The sequence below is a fragment of the Neovison vison genome, chromosome 4 (genome assembly GCF_020171115.1).
Source record: "Neovison vison isolate M4711 chromosome 4, ASM_NN_V1, whole genome shotgun sequence".
In the NCBI taxonomy this organism is placed as follows: Eukaryota; Metazoa; Chordata; class Mammalia; order Carnivora; family Mustelidae; genus Neogale; species Neogale vison.
Genome location: NC_058094.1, coordinates 75,662,865 through 75,681,998, shown reverse-complemented (window position 1 = coordinate 75,681,998; position 19,134 = coordinate 75,662,865). Strand labels below are relative to the sequence as shown.

At 38.6% G+C, this 19,134-nt stretch overlaps 1 protein-coding gene and 1 pseudogene across 2 annotated transcripts in view; both read right to left on the bottom strand.

Moving 5' to 3' along the window:
- Positions 1-19,134, bottom strand: part of TOX (thymocyte selection associated high mobility group box) — a 303,336-nt gene that overhangs the window by 46,162 nt on the left and 238,040 nt on the right. For both annotated transcript variants that reach the window (XM_044245550.1, XM_044245551.1), the window contains one exon: positions 1,820-2,101. In XM_044245550.1, coding sequence (XP_044101485.1) covers positions 1,820-2,101 — 282 coding nt within the window. The remainder of the gene's footprint in view (positions 1-1,819; positions 2,102-19,134) is intronic.
- Positions 14,264-14,876, bottom strand: LOC122904575 (annotated as a pseudogene).

Sequence of the window (19,134 nt, the reverse complement as noted above, 5' to 3'; positions counted from 1 at the left end):
GCCTTACTTCATGGGTCACTGACCAACAGGGAAGAGCTTGCAAAGGCGGAGAGGACCAGCATGGTCGATGAGGTTGAGGAGCTCTTCTAAAAGGTAGCCAGGATTTGTTCTAATCAGGGGTGATTAAGATAGCAATAAAGAAATGACTGTCAGGAAGGAAGTTTATATTACTTATTATTATATATTACTTATATACCTAGAAATGGAAGGCACAGCCTAGCATTCAGGATGGCTTAGGAGGCAGACACAGAGAGAGGGCAGAGCATGAAAGCAACCCTAGATCCTTTATTGGATTTTTTGGTGGGAAGGAATACGGAACGCAGGGTAGGTATGCTGCATAAGTTAAGGATGGCTACAGTTTGAACAATTTCAGTGGACCATGGGCTACAGAGGTGGTTCCCAGTTGTCTGGTACCGGGTCCTGGGGTGACTTAGGGCAATGAGAAAATATTGGCTTGTTGTGAGTTTGATGAAAGAGTTGACAGGGTATGGGCTCTGGACTGGTTGGTTTATCAAAAGTGAGATCACAGGGGAGTCATATTCTCTCTCTTGGAATTAGCTAACGCTGGAAGGAGTAGTTTTTTTAGGATCAAGGTCTCAAATGCCAGAACATTAAGAATACTGAAAATAATAAAATACAGCCAATGCAGCAGCCTTGTCTTTGTCATCAGGCTCAAGAAATCTGAGTCACTATTTATCTGTATCTTTAAAAAAAAAAAAAAAGTAGTGGAGCTATTGAAAAGTTAATCATATAGGTCAGATTCCCCCTATGTTGCTTTTGGTAGCAGGTTGACAGAGTAATGTCCCCAAAACAAAATTCTTGCAAAAGTCAAAAGAAAACAGAGGGCTGACACAAGTGACAGGTCATTAGTAAGATTAAAGGAACAAGGGGAGGAATAGGAAATAATCAAGTAGCTGTGAGTGTTTCTCATGGTAAATGGGCACAAGAGTCCTTTCTCACGGGGACAAATTTGGAAGATGCTTGACTGACAACCAAGGCAATGAAAAGATTATTTTGCTGTTTTTGAGGGAAAATCCACTTGGCTTTTGTGTAGTCATTTAAAATAGCTGCCTGGGATATTGTAAAGAACTAAAATCTTCTATAGCTAATTTTCCAATCTAAGGACACTTAAGGCCCATCTTCCCATACAGGTTACTTAATGTGACACAGAGACAGCCAACCAGCCATGTTGGCAAGGGGTCAACAAGAAGTAAGCAAGGAAAACACCCAGGCTTTTGCTTAAGGGAGGGAGTCATAGAATATCCCTGGTCCTTATCTTCTCCATGCTCAGTATGAAATGGCTGTGGAGGATAATCTCAAGAGTTTCATCTGACCATCTCTCTCTCTCTCTCTCTCTATCACACTCACACACGCATACACACACATGCACACACACACACACACAGAGCCACCACTGTATCCCTGAGAGGTTGCCTTTTTAAAAAAAAATTGTTAAATTGAAGTAGATTTTCTTTGAATGAGTGGTGAATTAAACTTAATTTTGGATGTTGAGTCCTATGAGACTTATTCTCCCTACTCACTATGCAGACCCTACATTTTGTGGGTGACATCTACTTTCATGCTTAATACACCTATATTTAAAGGATTTACTAGGGATTTAAAAATCTAATTGGAAAAACAAGTGATTTAATCTATTCAGTTTGTAACCTCACGCTTCATTAAAAAAGTGTGTCCCCAACCAATGTTTCTATTTGGATGTTATAAACTTGCACCTCTCGCTGATCAAGGAAGGTGTTAAAGAATACGCCTTTCAGACAACAGGCATTTCCTATAGGTCCCCAAAATGACCTAGTCATACCTTAGCAGTATCATCACCTTCATCTTCATGCACTGAACTAGATGGGGAAGGAGTTGCAGATTTGCTTCCAGGTGGAGATGGTGAGTTGTGGGGAACACTGCTTCCTCCCATATTCAAGCCAAGCTGAGCACTTAGCTGTGATTGGTTGATGGTGGTCAGCTGGCCGTGCTGCATCATTCCTGGCTGCTGCCTGATGTCAGCAGGCTGGCCCCTTGGTCTCATGGCTGCCATCTGGGGATGGGAGCCATATTGAGTTCCTTCTGGATTCCGAATATCTTGCATCTACCAAAAATAAAAACAGGAATAGTTTTTCACAAACATGTTTCTGGAAAAAAAAATTTTTTTAATTCCTTAGGCTTTGAAAATTCTGTAATATGTCCCTAGAATAGAATAATCATAATGGTATAGATCACTCTAAAGGCGCTGTTACTAAAAGAATAGAATAGTGAGAATTCATTCAACATCATATTTCATTACTCAATATACAACTAATTCTATTTACAGTTTTTCTTTATGAATGGAATACAAACATATATCATTATTCGATATTTACAGCATAAGTTTCAAAACACTGATGCTTATTAAGAGTGTCAAAATTATATAATTATTAGCGATTTCAGCATTATAGCAATTCACAAAACCCTGTTTCTTTCATACTGATCACTTAAGAAAGCTTTTGTGAGTTAAATGTATTATGATTCTTAGTTTAATTCTATGTAGGCTAGTATTGGCTAAAATGATCTACTGACTTCCAGGTTCAGAACACTACAGGCCGGTATTAACCAATTGATTAATTGACTATTGAAATGATTTGACTGCACCGTCAGATTTGAAAGTAAAGCTCCAAAGTTGCAAGGTCACCATATTAATCCATTATGCTATCTGGGTCACTGCTTTTTAGCCTTAATGAGACTCACTCTTGTAATTCAAGCAATGAATTTTGTCTCTGCAAGGATTAGAATTAAAAGCATTGGAGGATGAAGCTCTTAACGTATCTAGAGGTCAAATGTGTTGTATAAGAGGAGTATGGTGGATTTCACTTAATGTTCCTCTGGCATTTGCAAACTTAAACTAATGAGTATTTTGCGGTGCTTGTAGAAGTGGCTTACTTCTTTCATTCTGAGGGGTGTTGGGGAGTTCATGCAGGTAGAGGATTATAGAACAAGAAAGAAAAAAGAAAAAAAAAATTGGGAGGGCGGAAGAAGGGCAGTGAAGAGAGGTATGGTAGTTCTGTTCCATAACTGAAAAAAATTTAATAATGTTATCTTTCTCTGTTTCAATGGAAAAAAAAACCCACATGGTGTCAGAATGCCCCATAACTGCTTGTCTGCAAATGTTCCCACGACATAGAAATACTATAAAGGTCAATTAAGTTACTTAGTCATAGGCTCTTTTTTCTTTTGGTAATAAAATCATTTTCTACCAATGCTGCCTAGTCATTTTACCAACCTAGTTAGATGTATCTGAAACTGAAGGTGGAATGGAGGAGATGTCTGCCTGTGTTCTCTGTGTTTGGTTTACTGTTTCCATCATGAGGTCTGATTGGTCAATATCATCCTTTAGACCTGTCTAGCTCTTATTCCCTCTTCATCCTCTGACTTTGTTCTATGCATCATCCTAGACTAACTCTTCTTGGTGAAGGCTTAGGCCAACCCCATGGTTTTGTTCCTGCTGCTGTCCTGATGCAAATCAACATTTCCCCTCCATAATTCAAACTGTATACCTCAAATCCTCCAAAAGTAGTTCTCTTGTCTATGAAGTCCCTCATCAAGCAGTTATTACTGTTCACTGATACAAAATAGAGCTGCAAGGGAGTTTAGGGATCCCTTCTCAGTCTCTAGAAGAGGAACCCTAGGGGCAAGCACAAGCCTGTTGCTTGTCTGTTGGAGGAATATAGAAATAATTATGAATGAATGAGTGAATGAATAAAGCCCGGAGAGGTTAAACGACTTTCCCAAACCACAGAGTGGGAGTTGAAATCTACATTTCTCAATTCCACGCTTTGATGCTTCCTACTATATTGGCAGCTGATTTGACATTTTACACATCCTGTGGAGAGATTCATAGTTAAAGATTATCAAAACCACCTTATCAAATGTTGTCTACCCAAACTGATTTTTAGGTAATCTGTTCATGTGGTTTCCACTCGCACGGACTAAAACAGTTTCCCCCCCCTTCTCGGGTGTTCATGTGATTTCTATAATGTGATCTTCCTTATGAAATAATACTAGCTTCAACAGATACCTGGAAAGTTGTGCCATTGACAGAGGGTATCATAAAAATCAGGGCGAACTTTTCAAAGTGCACAGAAGATGCACTACTTTCTAATGTCCTGAAGTCTTGTTGTGTTTTTCCTTAGACTCTCAGCATGTGCAACAGACCTCCTATTGTGGGCACAGAATCATGGATGTTCGTAATGGGCACTGCACTTTATAGGGCCATTCCCCCTCCCAACCCGGCACCAAACAGACCACTCATGAACATGTTCAAAAACTCCTAAGGAGGACACATTTTTATAACCCTGTCAATTTAAAATGTTTACTAGCAAAATCCTGCCTTAACTAGATGATCTTTCCAAAAGTATTTAATTAATTGACAACTTCTATTTATTTCTTTTTGGGGAGGAGGGGCAGAAGGAGAAGCAGACTTCCTGCTGAGCAGGGAGCCCAACTCAGGGCTTGATCCCAGAAACCCTGGATCATGACCTCAGGTGAAGGCAGATGCTTAACTGACTGAGCCACCCAGTTGCCCCACTAATTGATAATTTTATTTCTCCTTCATATAAATCCTGTTACAAAGCACGATAGTTTATAACCTATCTGTTTAAAGCCCATTGCTTCTCACTCTTTCAGACATATTGTAGTTTTCACATGATTTTGCTGACAATGATTTTAAAATTGACCTACATACAGGATTTTCAGATGTATGACTACAACCAATGGTCTTCAAAGTCTATAATAACATTTTATAGCACCTAGTTCCTCCACCATTTTATTATCTTCCTACTTGTTCTTTTCATGTTAATTAGTGCTCTGAGTACTAAAATTTGTATTCTTACCTTTGTTTTACTGGTAGAAGAGAGTGGGCATCACCGAAGTGGTATAAAGAATCAGTTTGGGTAAGGACAATGAAGTACTCAGCAGGGTACCTCTTTCTCAACAAACTGATTGTTAGTTCAAAAATATCATATCACCATGATACTAGGCGAGGCAGACATCAGTTTCAACACTCAATCAAAGAATAATCTTCCTGTGTGGAGGTGACAAACCCAAATTGGAGAGCACAGTCATCGCTTCAGCTCTCGGATACACACTTAGGAATGTCAGATATTAACGCCCATCTCCAAATTAGGATTGCTTCCATTTTACTTTGCTTTCATAGAAGTTGGTTCAGTATTAAGCACTGCCTAATGTGTAATGTGGGGAAAACTAAACTGGATGGAGTTTCATTACTGAAAAATAAGATTAATTAGTTAGCTCATGAAGGTAAGCAAATGTTTTGATTACCGGTTTCCTTCTAGAAAGATACTGACTGACTTCAGTCTTAATGCCAAACACAAAACTTCAACTCCCAAAGTATTATTTCCTGTTAAATTCCAGAATTTTTAACTTATTGTGAATAATTCTTTTAAGGCATGCTTAATAACAACTGCTCTTCTCTTTGATTCTTCTCAAGTTCTTCATTGACTTCTCTTCTTCCTACAAATTTCCACCCTTAAATTATTTCCTCAAGTTCTGCTTGAGTCATCTTTCTTCTACCTCAAAGTTTCCTTTCTCAAACCTGTTTTGTCCAATTTCTGTTGATGACACCTTTATCCTCCCTGTCACCTCTACTCAAAATGTTCTAGTAATTTTTAATTCTTCCCTTTCCTACCAAACCCTTGTGAGTTCCACTGAATCTACTCTGAAAAAACACTTCCACTGACCTTATTTTCATTTCCACACTCATTCACGTATTTTAAGCCTTCATTACCTCTTCACATGCAATGGCTACTTAACTATAAAGAATCTCTTCACATTCACCCTCAAGAGTACTGCAGAATTAATCTTCATAAGCCACAGGCTCAAAACCTTCCCAGTGATATCTCCCTACCAAATTAAATCCAAACGCTTCAGCATGTCATGAAAGTTTCCAGATAATCCTTGTTCCCTAGGACTGTCCTTCATACCTTTATTGTTCAACCAAAACCACTTAATTGCTACTCTTTGCCTATGTCTCCTTCCTTTGAAAAAGTGTCTTTGGCCATGTTGCTCTTTCAGCATTTGCTGTCAGAAAAATTTTAAGAGGAGTTAAAAAAAAAACAAACTTTGCTCAGTAATTTGTGGTTTGTTCAGTACTTTTATCTATTGAGACTTATTATTCCCCTTTGAGGCAGCCCTATAGAAAGGGCTGTTTTGTACAAGTTCGTTGAGGATGGAAGAGCTTAACTGATCTCAGATCTCTCCACCAACAAAGATCAAAGTTAAAATGAAATATGCTCTACATATTTGTACCCTTTTCACAATTCCATAATGCTATTACCATATTCATATATCTAAACCCTAAACGTATTTTAAAGTCAAGTTCAAACGTTACATCATCTACAAAGCTTCCAGACTGTTCTTACTCTGAACTGCCCAAGCATTTTGTCTGTACTTTATTTATGGCCACCACTTGTAAATTTCTTAGTCTAATATGTCTATACCTTCTAGACAGTAATCTTCATTAAATGACTAATGCATTTTTCAATCCCTCTTCAGATTTCTTTTAATTAAATAGGCATTCCAAGTATTCAAAAACATATTTACTGAATTAGTATATAAGTGAAGAAATGAATACTACCAGTATAAACCCACTAACCAGTATGATGAGTTTTCTTTTCTCCAGTGAAACTTCATCTAACATTAATCACAAGATGAAAAGAAAATTTGAATAATGTCTGTCTCCCTTGTGGCAGAAACCTCAGCTATACCTTCTGACAATCTATACTTTTGTCTTGAGAGACAGGCTTCCAGTATTTAGCTGTCTAGCCAAGAGGCTAGCCACTGTAGAGTGTTTCCTAGCTTCCTCTGCAGCTCCATACAGGCCACATGACCATGTTTTGTCTACTCAAATGTAAGTGAAAAGTGTTGTGTGGTGCTTCCAAGAAATCCCCTTAAAGGGAAATGCTCACTGTCCATCGTTCTTTCCTGTTGGCAAACATGTGGGTGTGATCACTAGAGCTAGGGTGGGGGGGAAATGCCTTTAGGACACTGAAGGCACAAGGAAAAAGGTGCTTGAGTGTATGATTATTATGAAGCTTCCAGACCCTGGGAATCTACTTATTGTGGGAGTGTTTAACATGAAAAGAAAATGTCTATCTTTTTTAGAGTTACTGTCATTTTGGGTATTCTTTTATATGTAGGTAAACCCAATCTTTTTTTTCTTTTTAAGATTTTATTTATTTATTTGAGAGAGAGAGAGAGTGAGGGCATGAGAGGGGAAAAGGTCAGAGGGAGAATCTGACTCCCCATGGAGCTGGGAGCCTGATGTGGGACTTGATCCCACATCTGAGCCGAAGGCAGTTGCCTAACCAGCTGAGCCACCAAGACACCAAGACACCCCAGTTAACCCCAATCTTGACTGATATATCCTAATAGAATATAAATTCAAAAAGGCCAGGATAGAATCTCTTTCATTTGCCAGCGTAGCCCTAGTATCTAACACCAATCATGGCATATCATCAATACTTAACATAGATTTCTTGAGTTACTATGAAGGGATGTTTAGGCCAGGTACAATGAAGATTCCCGTACACAGGCTTGTAAATCCTTGATCTTTTGGGTGCTATAATTACCTGATTCTTGGGACTACATTTGCCTGATTCTTTGAGACTTGGGTCTCAAAGTTACTTTTGAATGTGTTTGTCTCCTGTTTTGTTTATTTCAAACCCAATGAACTTCTTTTTTTCTTGGCTAAAAGTCCTTGGTGGTGTTGGCTCTTACTTAATAAACGTCATTTCACTGGAGAAACTGACTCTGTCGAAAATGGGTGCTAGATTTTGCTTTTTTTTAAACATCAGATCTGTTTCCTGATATTGTTTAGTAATCATAGGAGCTAAAAAAAAATGTCAGTGAAAGTCATGGAGGAAGATTATGATGATGAAGTGAAGATTTCCATTGCATTCCTTCAAAACCTCTTTCCATTCATGGAAAGAACAAGCTCGATTAAAATCAATTAAGAAACCGGGGCTCCTGGGTCGTTCAGTGGGTTAAAGCCTCTGCCTTTCGCTCAGGTCATGATCCCAGGGTCCTGGGATTGAGGCCCACATCAAGCCCCACATCGGGCTCTCTGCTCGGCAGGGAGCCTGCTTCCTCCTCCTCTCTCTGCCTATTGCTCTGCCTACTTGTGATCTCCCTCTCTCCATCAAATAAATAAATAAAATATTTTTAAAAAATCAGTTAAGAAACCAAAGCAGATATCATGTATTCTCCCTTGTGACCTGCCATGTAATCCAGGGCTTGAGACCCATACCATGTTCCTTCCTCTCCCTGCCCAATCACCTACAGTGTGAAGAGTTCCAGGGTGAGAACAAAACTCGAGTGAGAATCCTCAAGTATACTATCTGCATGTGTTTGCACTTTCTTCTTCTTGGCTTTTCTTTGAAAAGGGAAAAAAAAAAAAAAAAAAAAGAAAAAAGCAACCCAGGTAGCTCATCGCAGATTATTTTAAAAATGAGTAACATTTTGGCATAACTCGACTACTGAAACCCCCAAAACGAAACACTGGCCACAACAGCAATTGTGTGAGTGACAAAATGGTGCTCAAATGGCACACTCAAACGGCACCAGAACAAACGAAGGCCCGCGTCTCAGTGTTTAAAACTGTGTGTTTCCCGATCCTTCCAAAGTCTGTTTTCCCCTTTCAAAATGTCAGCGTCACTTCCCAGTCCAACACGCAAGCCTTGAAAGCTATCATTATCTCAGCCTCTAGCAGACAATCCATATCAAAACAGTTGTACACATAAAACCCTAACGACGTCTTGGCTCTCTCCGCTCTGATCCAGCTGTTTGAGTGAATAGCAGTTGGTGAACAGAGCCTGGAACATGGGGAGCCCCGAGGCCTTATTTGCTAATGTGGCTTACCAGCTGCTGCTTTCTGTGGTCTTTGCTGGCGAGGCCTGGACTTGTGCCAGTTGCAGCAGGAACAAGAGAACGTGAGGAATCTATGAAGCTCTTCCATTTACCCCCGTCTGTCAGCATTTGACACCCTTCGCTGCTGAGCACTTTCCCCGGGGGGCTGCGAGGGGACCCTGCTGGCCTGGGCTGTGACAAGTGCTTACTCTTGGTCCCTTTTATAGACACTATCAAACAAATACTGTTCGTAGCATCTAAAGAGAGCCTGCTCTCGGTAACCGATCCAGCCTTACATGATTAATCAGGCCAGGAAGGAGACTAAGCAGTTCTCATTTTTCTTAGGAATAATGCACTCCAAGAGCCTACGAGAAGAATGTAAATGTTGATATTATTTAAGTCCCCAATTTGATTACATATTTTTGCCAGGGATTCAATTAATATGTAAATGTATACACCAGAACGAATGCGTGGTTAAATTTAATAATCAAATTTCATTTATTATTTTCCTAAGTGCATTTCCAAGAGAGAGCTAAATTATTTGTTGTCCAAACAAATTAAAGAAATCGTTTCTAGGTGATCTCCTCATGTGTACTGTTCATTATTTAAAAACGTGTATTTTAAATAAACTTCAACATTTTTGCTATTAGACTTCTGACATTGAAGACTGATAATATCAAAAGAGGAGAAATCTGGAAAGTATATATATGCAAAGCACATGCTATAGTTTCAAAGATTAGGAAAAAGAGAGGTTCAAAAGAAAGATTCGTCGTTTTTATGAAAATGTATTTTTATCCTCAATAATGGGTCAGAACAACTTTACTGAACCTAGTTTCTTTCCAAAAAACAACGTGAATAAATAGGGCTCAGATTTCTTCATAATACACTAAAATGGGATATTTGTCATTTAGTTATGATAAATAGTAATTATAATACTATCACAGGAAAGCAAAAACTCTGGGGTACAATTCATTAGATATCTGCCAAATGGAAAGACATGGCACTCTCTAGAACCACCATTGTTGGGAAAGATTAAGACCACCTCAAAAAACAAATGCTTATTCCCCAGGAGCTTCCATAATACCTCACCATCGTCCTCCCTCAGACTGGGGTCTCTCCCTCTCTATGGCCCCTTCCATGAATGAGACCTTCATTACTGAAGGATTTGATGTGTTAGAGGAAAACATTATTTAAAGTTTTAAAAGTCATGGCAAAAATTTTTATTTTTCATTTAACTAATTAAAATTTTCTATGCTTGCCCAAGTGATGAACCAAAGATCAGATGGTGAAGAGCAAGAAGCCACTGAGGAAGGGAGGACACCCAACTTCTCAATGTCCTCAGTGTCTTTGCCAGGTCTCCGCCCTCCTTAACCAAACTTGATTTCTACTTCTGTCACATCCCCTAGATCTAAAAGGCATGTGAATTGCTGTCATTTGTGAGATGTTGATTCATTTTTATAAACAACCAAACAAGCAATTTTACTCCATTTTAAAAGAATTTCTTTTTCTTCCTTTTTCTAGATGAGAGATGGTGTTTTTGTAGTCAAGGAAACTCTGCTCGTGACATCGTCAAACTGGTTTTGAGTCTAATGAGTTGTCTTGCTTTTAACTGACCCTCATTTTCTTTTCTTTTCTTTTTTTTTTTTAAGATTTTATTTATTTACTTGACAGAGAGAGATCACAGGTAGGCAAAGAGACAGGCAGAGAGAGAGAGGAGAAAGCAGGCTCCCCGCGGAGCAGAAAGCCCGATGTGGGGCTCAATCCCAGGACCCCAAAGGCAGAGGCTTTAACCCACTGAGCCACCCAGGTGCCCCTGACCCTCATTTTCCATCTCTGAATTAGGGATAACAATTTTTCAACAACAAATATTTATTGAGTGCCTACTTTCTGCTGGGTACTGCCATAGGTAACACAAAACCAACAGTGAGCGAACACACTAAATGACATCTCTGTCCTTTCACAGCTCACTTTCAAGGGCAGGAAGAGGATAAGACAATAGGATAAATATTAGATGTGGTTTGTTTGATAGTGATATGTTGTAGGGAGACAAAAAATGAGAGAAAAGTACTGACCTTAAATGCTTGCTTAAGCATGGATGGATGAAGATAAAGACAATGAAGATATTCTGGCAAATGTAAAAGTAATTTTTGTGGTTTTTGGTCACCCGGGTCACCTCTTGTGGAAGATGTGGATGTTTATCTTTTGTTATCATCTGGAGTCACTTTCTTTGACTAGTTCTAGTTCTTGGTGAGCCACTGACAGAGCTGTGACCAAACATTCTGGTAGCCATATCCTTGCATCTGTGGAGACCTATTCTGGGCGAAGCTGGGCAGCTTAAGTCATAGAGCACAGGGTTTCACTGTGAGAAAGTCAACAGCCCAGATAAAGGTTGAACTTATAACCCGGATGTTAATGGCTCTCTGGTCGCAAGCTCATAGGCTAAATGGTAGATACAAAGTTCAAAAAAATTTAAATACATAAAAAGGTATTCTAGGTCATTGTATACTGTTCTCTGCCATCAACTCTGTACACATAACCCCTCCTTTGGATCACAACAATGGCCAGAAGGTTATGGGGTATAGTGACACGCAGTTGGAAAGATGTTTTCCATCAAATTGAAGCATCCATGTCTGATTGCTTCAGGCCAACACGATTTGTCTCCTACTGTTACTGTTAAGTTATCAACGTCAGTATAACCAGGCTGACCTTGTGCTCCAGTGTGCCCTTGAGAAGACTCCTTTGCCTGGCTCAAATAAAACAAACATGCAAATGTACAGCAAGCAAGCCTGACTCTTAACTGACAAAGAGCATCTCTTGTAATTCCAATTAATGGCAGGATATAAAGGCAGACTAAAAGCTCTATCTTATCTGAAAGGGTTTGGGAGACCATCTGGTCAACCCTCTGGTTCCAAAAATACCTGAATTAGCAGTTTCTACAAAATTGTACACCTCTGTTAAGAGGAGTCTGTGAGTGGCTCTGGGTTTACCTATGATTAGAGTCAGTGAAGCCCTTGATTTGTAGAAATCGTGCCTTTTGCATCTGCACTACAAAGTGTAGGCAGCGCTTTGTTCATGGGACTATAATCTTATATTAAAGTGTACTCAAACATGCTAATGTCTGCTCACATCTCTGCTTTGATGTGCCCAAAGAAGGGACTGAATAATGTGCCTTATTTTCAGAATACTTTCAAAGGATTGTGTGCATTGAAACAAAAAGCATAGGTTGGAAAGATAGGTGATAAGAAAATTGGGAAATTCTACAAGACATGCCCTATGGGAGTTGTGGTTTATCTATGAGAACTAGCTCTGGATATTTATAGCATCACAAGTCAGCTGAAATGGTTCTTTATACTATATTTAAACCTGAAAATTTAACTGAATTTCATACTTTCCACTGCAATGTTAATGGGATGCTAGTAAAAATGGAGATGTCAAGTGGAATATTGACTTCTTAACATCAGTTCAGAAAGTGACATTTGAGTTCATTTAGAGGCTCTTAAATCATTAGATACACACGACATTCACTTAAAAGTACATCTCAAGAAGCAAAATTAAAATCTTGTATTCTTCTTGGGCCTGATAGCTTTCCAATGCAGAATATTTGTATGTTCCCAAGTTACTGGGGACTTCAAGAAAAGTACAATTTTAAACTAGTATTTTATTATGGAAATCTTTCAATAATCCTTTTAATAATGTATTATAAAATATTAAAATAGCATGAAACCAAGATAGGAAAAGGCTGGAAATCCTCTCCTATTGAGTATAATATTAATAATTTGGTAAAATCAGTCTAGGAAAATTACAGTGTCTTTCAGTTTCTTTAAAGTGTCTGACTCTGTAAGTGACCTTAAGCTCCTTTAAAACAATTAAAAAATTCAAATATTTGTCTGCCAAAATTTTATAGCATGTTAGATAATGGGATGAATATCGTTATATATATGCTCTATACTTCTGGGTATACCTAATTTGGTTAATATTAACATTACTCATTTATGCTTTTATATACTTTGAGTTATATAAGGTCAAGGTCTCGAAACTAATCATAAAAACTAGTGACTGCTATTCATGCTAATATAATGACCCTTTTTCTAAAACAACTGCCAATAAATTTCATTATAAAAAGTTATTAAAAGGGTTAAAAACCTATTAAATGTCAAAGAATTTGCCTGACTCAAACTTCTAATAAAGAAAGAGAATAGGCTTTCTTTCTGAATTATTTAAATCTTTACTGACTGTGCACTGAACCATGAAATTAGAAAAGTGTTATTAGAAGTATTCTCTGGTTTTTATAAAAGTTGGAGCCCAGAATGTATCAAGCCACAGTCTTTAACTAGACTAGTTAAAGCAGTAGGTTTTTAATCCCCAATACATGGCTTCTACTGATATAAAGGTCATAATTAAAACTCTATCCTGTAACTTGGTGATAATGAAATTATTATTAGAGAAGCAAACATGTTCATTTAGAACATATGAGCTACATGTCCTAATTTTAATTTGGACAAATATCTTCAAAATTTTTTTGATCTTTCAATGTCCACTAACATACACCCACTCAACTAATAATTAAGTTTCAATAGTGATAATTTTAAAACACTAATGCTAACATTTTAAATTATCTATCATTTACAGGTTTAACATCTATAAAATATATGTTTAAACTAGATAATTATGGTATAAAGAGTTAAAATGGATCATAATTCTGCATGATTATAACCCTGTGTGATGATGGCATAAATTTAGGTATCAATTATAAAAAATAGCAAATACACCTTTCACATTTTATATCTATTTCTCCAGGAAATTACACTTAGTGCAACTGATTTGAAATGGTCTATACCTGACAGGCAGGTAAGTGTCCATACCGCCAGTCAGTCTCAACTGCTCAGTGCTAGCCTTTGGTAATTGTGGGTTGTTGTTTTTGTTGTTTTATGTGAGGAGTCACTGGATTTACAAAAAGATGCAACAAAATTTAAAATGATACAAAATACCAATTTCAAAACAACATCAAAAAGTGAGTGTATTGGGGTGCTGGGGTGGCTCAATCGGTTAAGCATCTGCCTTTGGCTCAGGTCATGATCCCAGTGTCTTGGGATTGAGCCCCGCAGTGGGAATTCCTGATCATCGAAGAGCCTGCTTCTCCCTCTCACTGTGCTGCTCTCCTTGTTAGTGCTGTCTCTCTCTCAAATAAATAAATAAAATAAATTATTTTAAAAAGTGAATGTCTTTATTCACACTCAGCTTACAACAGAGCAAATGGATAATTGGAATGGTTCATGCTATAGCATATCGCTATATGAACTGACAACAGAAAAAGGTTTTGGTAGAGGAAGGCAGAAGAACTCTCTTTTAAGAATTAGAACCTAGGGGCTCCATAATAATCTGGCATCTTCTCAGTGTTCTATCTATGGTTAGAAATGGAGGGAACTCTGGGGATCTTCCCATTCTTTGTTTAAGGTCAACTGTGCCCACAAATGTAACACTTAATGCTGATTTACTCTCTGTACTAAGCAGTGGTCTGCATAGATTCCTTTGCGTGTGGATGGTAATTGTTCAAATCTTGGATCCTTGGCAATCCTTAGAGCCACTCAATACTTTTGCCCCAATTTCTCAATTTCAGCCATTACAGTCAGTTATACAAATTACACAAGATATACAAGATACTATTGGCATATGGGTAGTCCTTCATTGACTGTACTAAGTCAAGTTTGACTTTAATGGAAACGTTGATAAACTTGGTGTCAACCAGGATGTGATAAGGTGTACCCAGCTGTGTGTGATATTGGAAGAAGAAGCAGGAAGGATATTGGGAGACTTCTTTTTCCTTGGGTCCCCTGGGATCTTGCTTTTCTTTCTTTTTGGGTTTCAATCTATCCTTCTCTATCCTTCTCTTTAAGACTCTGATCTCAGAGACTAAGCATTCCCTTCATGGTCAAATACTTCCTCACTTTCTTTTACTCCTCGTTCATGCTGCACTCTTCTTTCTGGTAATTGTAGTCTTAAGTTCTTTCTATGACTTACTGGTCCTCCTTGATACTCTAAGCACAGAGCCCTGTTTAACCCTCCCAATAGCCAGGTGAGACCATCACACCCATGAAGGAACAAAGGCTTGGTGAGGGGATCTTTCTGCTGTTCAGTAAGTGGACCAGCTGGAATCTGTCACAAGCTGCCTGACCTTCAAAGTCTGTATCATAACCATGGCACCTCTACTGCTGATCCAGTATGTGAACTGATATTTTTAGATGTGCTTTTTAACAAAAGATAGTTGGAAGAGCTTGCTGGGGAACATGCAGCTAGAACCTAAAAGGGCTGACTTTAAAGCACTGATGTTTTGGGTAAGAAATTCAGTTGGAAATGCGTTGCTGAACACTTGCTCTGTGCCTAGTACTATGATAGGTCACATGGGGAAATAATGGCAGATAAGACTGTACTTATGATTGAAGAGGTGACAGGGCAGGGAGACATGCAGTAATATAAGTCAGGTGGGGAGTCATTGCCATAACCAAAAATGCACTGCTATGTAGACTTGCAGAGCAGGAAGTGTGATTTCCGAGGGGACTGAAATGTGCGAATAATGTTGCCACAAGAAGTCCGTCTGCAATGATTGAAACTACTGTGAGCATCGTGGAGAACTGAGGATGCTTTTTAAACAAAACAAGCAAGCAAAAGCAGACATAGACCGATAAAAACAGAGAACAAGCGGATGGTGGCCAGAGGTGGGACAGATGGGCAAAATGGTGAACGGTGAAGGGAGTGCAAATACAGGCTTCCAGTTATGGAATGAGTAAGTAGGACGGAGGTTGTGGGGTGAAAAGCACAGCACCTGGATACAGTCAATGGTATGATTTTGGCATTGCGTGGGGACAGGTGACAGCTGTGCCTGTGGTGAGCACAGCATAACGTATAGACTTGTCCAATCACTCTGTTGTACCCCTGACGCTACAGTGACATTGTGTGTCAACTCTACTTCAATAAAAGAACGCTTCTTAAATAGGAGGGCATTTGAAAAGTGGAAATAAGTGGCAATCGAACTCGGAAGGCAATACGATGAACGCTAAGATACATCATTTGACTGTTGGATGGTCAACTCTACTTGCTATAGTTTCACAAAAGTGATGATTTGTCTAAGAGACTGTGAAAAATTGAGCAAAAATAAAAATCATCATGTGGCTTTTCCACCTAAGTAAACCTTAACCATTCAGTACACAATCAAATCACATTAAAAAAAAAAACGGTAACTGAGAGTCATCTGATAGTCAGATTTCTGCTTGAGAATTAGCAATTTGAGTGTCCACTGTTTTCCCTGTTAAGTTTTAGGACTGCTAGAGACTTTGTAGTTTTAAGACTACCTGTCAAAATATTTTAAAATATCAAGTTATTCTAACTGAGAGAAGCCCATAAAACACACTAACAGCTGATGCTACATTAGCAGAGAGACCATTTTATCAAGCCCTAAATATGGGCTTACAGTTTCAAAAATAACTTGGGTTTTTACACTAGGTCCTGAAAAAAGAGTTATGGGCACATGAACATAGTCATTTGGATCAGGATCTCTGCAACATTCCTTAAATTAACTACCAATGTTGCCACATAAACTAAGCTTTCATAGAATAAGTGACTCAAAGACTTTGATCAAAACTTTTCTTGGTATTTGCCCCACTTGTCAATCAGTGCCATTCACCTGTTAGGGATGGACGTTATCCAGAAGGAAAAAGAAAAACAAAGCACTTGGTCTGCCTGGGTTGCTCAGTTGGTTAAGCAACTGCCTTCTGCTCAGGTCATGATCCCGGAGTCCTGGGATCAAATCCCACATCAGGCTCCCAGCTCCATGGGGAGTCTGCTTCTTCCTCTGACCTTCTCCCTCTGACCTTCTCCCCTCTCATTCTCTCTCTCACTAAAAAAACAAAAAACAAAAAACAAACAAACAAAAACAAAGCACTCTGCAAAGGAGGTGAGAAGGTGCAAGGGTTTCTGTGGTCTAGGCTGGGCTCCTGGATTAATTATGTGAATGCTTCACGACTGGCTGAGACAAAAAGGAAAAGTACGAGGAGTATTAAGACAGATGGGCTGTGAGGAATGAGTGCTGAGTGGACATGATTTGCCTAAAAGTATGTTTCCTTTCTCCTCACAGTAAAAGACTAAATGATGCTTGATGGCTTTATGAGGGTTGGTATCAGGAACTTAATCCACTGAGCCACCCAGGCGCCCCTAGGTATCAGGAACTTTTAACAGAAAAGAAGATCTTTCTGCACATTACATTCAATTTTTGATGAAGAGAACTTTTCCCACCAGCTTTATGGTTAAGTGGTATCTCTCCTACTTGTTATCCCTGAAGAAGTGGATGGCTGGGACTCTGGGGAGCCTTTGACCTTAAAGCACAGTAGGGCGTGCCTTCTAGGCCATGGTCTACAAAGAGTTCCTCCACATGAGGGTGATGAATCCGTGTTAGATTATAATAATTCTAATGTGGGCCCTGCCCTGACAGGAAGGCTATCTTAGAATAAGAATTCAATTAAGTTAGCAGTAGCTCTTAATATTTATGCCCATAATCTGGGTAACATAATTTCAGCAAAATGTCTAAAAATTCCCAGGAAAGCAGGCGTCCTTTTTAATTTAAATTTAATTTAGTGTCTTGGTATTTTGTTTTGTTTTAATTCTTACTGAAAACCGTCTAGAATGCCTTTGCCCACTTTCCTGCCCTAGTTAAACACCTGGTTCTAAATGAAATGGAAAAAATATTCCTTTTATCATGAATCATGAAGATCTCAAGAGCACGAAATTTTTTCTCAATTATCATTTTGCCATTTTGTGACTGTGGAATATGGACTTAGTGTTCTCTGATCTGTGGACATACCCTTTCTGATGAATGCATTTATTTCTTTATTCCTTCCTTCCTCCCTCCCTTCCTTCCTTTCTTTCTTGTAAATATTTATTTATTTATTAGAGAGAAAGAAAGAGCACGAGCAGAGAGGGGCCAAGGGAGAGAGAGAGAGAGAAACTGAAGAAGACTCCCTGCTCATCATGGAGCCCGAGGTGGGGCTCCATCTTCCAATCCTGAAATCATGACCTGAGCAGAAATCAAGAGTCGGAGGCTTACTGACCACCCAGGCACCCCTAGTGATTGCATTTCTGATCTTTAAAGTGCTATGTGTGAAAATAAGAGTAAAATAAAATAAAGTAATAGTTAGCTGAGAAGTTTGTTTGGTTGGACTCTTATTAATAAAGATTTTAGGGGCACCTGGGTGGCTCAGTGGATTAAGTCTCTGCCTTCAGCTCAGGTCATGATCTCAGAGTCCTGGGATCAAGCCCCGCATTGGGCTCTCTGCTCAGCAGGGAGACTGCTTCCCCCTCTCTCTCTCTGCCTGCCTCTCTGCCTCCTTGTGATCTCTGTCTGCCAAATAAATAAATAAAATCTTTTTAAATAAAGTTTTTAATCTGCTGGGGGATATTTTTTTTAAATTAGAAGTGATACTCAATTTTTACTTTATTTCCTAAATTTTAGTAATAGCATTGGCATATTTTAGCAAGAAAAAAGGACTACCATCACTTCATATAAAGCCTAGAAGTCTATTTTGAGGCTAAATCCAAATACTAACAGAGCTATTTAAACAATAAAATCCTGTATCCTAGAAGTTCTTACTGGCATATAGTTATATACAGTTGGCTGAATGAGAAGCTACACTAATTGACATACTCATCAAGCTTTGGTTCAAAAGGAAAGACCAACAGGAGCAAAGTTCTGGACTTGAAAAGGATGTATTTTTGTAGGACTGGCTTAATTGTTAAGCTGATGAGTATTCTGGTGGAACATTTCAGTGTCACCAGAATAAAAATTGTTTAGCATGAGAACTTATTGCAACAAAGTTACTAATAAAAGCTGCTGTTGTATTAGAATTTGCTTTTTACACATTAGCTTTTATTCTTTCCGTTCTTTTCTGATGCAACATCAGGGTAGAAGCTTGACTTAGGTGCATTTTTTTCCCAAATAATACCCTGCATCCGGAAAAAGTGTTAATTACCAGAATGGCTGTTTTGTGTATAATTAGGATCTTACTCACTGGTCAGTTATATATATTGATACTAGCAACTCTGCTGTCCTTTTTTCTCTGATAATAAAATAACCCAAATAGCAATGTCAAATCAAGGAGTAGTTACAGGTGCCACTGAAGGCAGGATAATTCTTGTAAGTTATGAAAGATGTGCGTTACTCATGGATAAAATCTAGTT